This window comes from Octodon degus, unplaced genomic scaffold, assembly GCF_000260255.1.
Source record: "Octodon degus isolate 3935 unplaced genomic scaffold, OctDeg1.0 scaffold03281, whole genome shotgun sequence".
Taxonomy (NCBI): Eukaryota; Metazoa; Chordata; class Mammalia; order Rodentia; family Octodontidae; genus Octodon; species Octodon degus.
Genome location: NW_004527857.1, coordinates 1 through 1184, shown reverse-complemented (window position 1 = coordinate 1184; position 1184 = coordinate 1). Strand labels below are relative to the sequence as shown.

At 39.4% G+C, this 1184-nt stretch overlaps 1 protein-coding gene across 1 annotated transcript; it reads left to right on the top strand.

Moving 5' to 3' along the window:
• Nucleotides 1–7: 7 nt before the first annotated feature.
• LOC101572425 (olfactory receptor 8H3-like) lies at nucleotides 8–619 on the top strand (the record flags this gene model as incomplete). The annotated part of the gene is made up of 1 exon (XM_004648811.1): nucleotides 8–619. A coding segment is annotated over one exon (612 nt), but the record flags the coding sequence as incomplete, so codon positions are not given.
• Nucleotides 620–1184: the final 565 nt, after the last annotated feature.

Genomic DNA, 1184 nt, shown 5'->3' with positions numbered 1-1184 from the left:
CGAATGCTTTCTGCTCTCCTCCATGGCCTACGACCGCTATGTAGCTATCTGCAACCCTCTGCACTATCCAGTTATTATGTCCCCGAGACTGTGCTGGGCCCTGCTCACTGGGTCCTATATGATTGGATTTATGGACTCCTCTATCAATGTGCTTTGCCTTCACAGACTAAACTTGTGCAATTCTAATGTCGTCCATCACTTTTTCTGTGACACTCCAGCAGTTTTAGCCCTGTCCTGCAGTGACACCCATGGCTTTGAGGTCATGTTGTTCATTGTTGCTGGATCCACCCTAATGCTGTCTCTTAGCACAATATCTGGATCTTATGTGTCCATGCTCTCCACTATCCTGAAGATTCACTCCACTGCAGGAAAGCAAAAAGCGTTCTCCACCTGTGCCTCCCACCTGCTGGGTGTCTCCATATTTTACTGCACTATGATCTTTACTTACCTCAAGCCGAAGCAGTCCTACTCCCTGGGCAAGGATCAGGTGGCCTCTGTGTTTTACACCATTGTGATCCCCATGCTGAATCCCCTCATCTACAGCCTCAGGAACAGAGAGGTGAAGAGCGCTGTCATTAAAGTCCTTCAGAGGAGAGAAAACTTCAGCCAATTAAAATGACAGTGATGTTAAGGTTCTTTTCTCCCTTACTAAATCTTTCTCAGTTCTATCTGCAAAACCAGTGATTTCCTTTGTATTTCTGTGGAGTTGCTGCTTAAAAAAAGAAAAAAAAAAAACTTTATCCCAGAAAATTTCAAGTCTTTTAATTTTTAGAAATGACTATTGTACTTGAAAATCATAAAGCATATCACAATCAATGTTCTAAATGCATGCACCTTGAAAGACAAGAGTTATTCAAAATACCAAAACACTATATTGCAAGTTTTTCCATCTATGATCCAATTGTGTGGTGTTTTGTTGAGTAACAGGCATGTTTGAACAATGGTTACTATTTCAAAATCATTCTACTTTAATGTAATGAACAAATAGAAACATAATTTTGGAAACTCTTTGGAATCAGACCTTCTATAATTTGGAGCTTACATATGCTATGCTTTTAGATGTAGAACTCTTGGTAACTCACTAAAATTTTAATATTCTGTTTCCCAACTGAACAAAAATAAATAATTCTTTCTGGAAAATCTGAACAGAGGATATCTTCATGCATGAATGGTGACCAATTTTG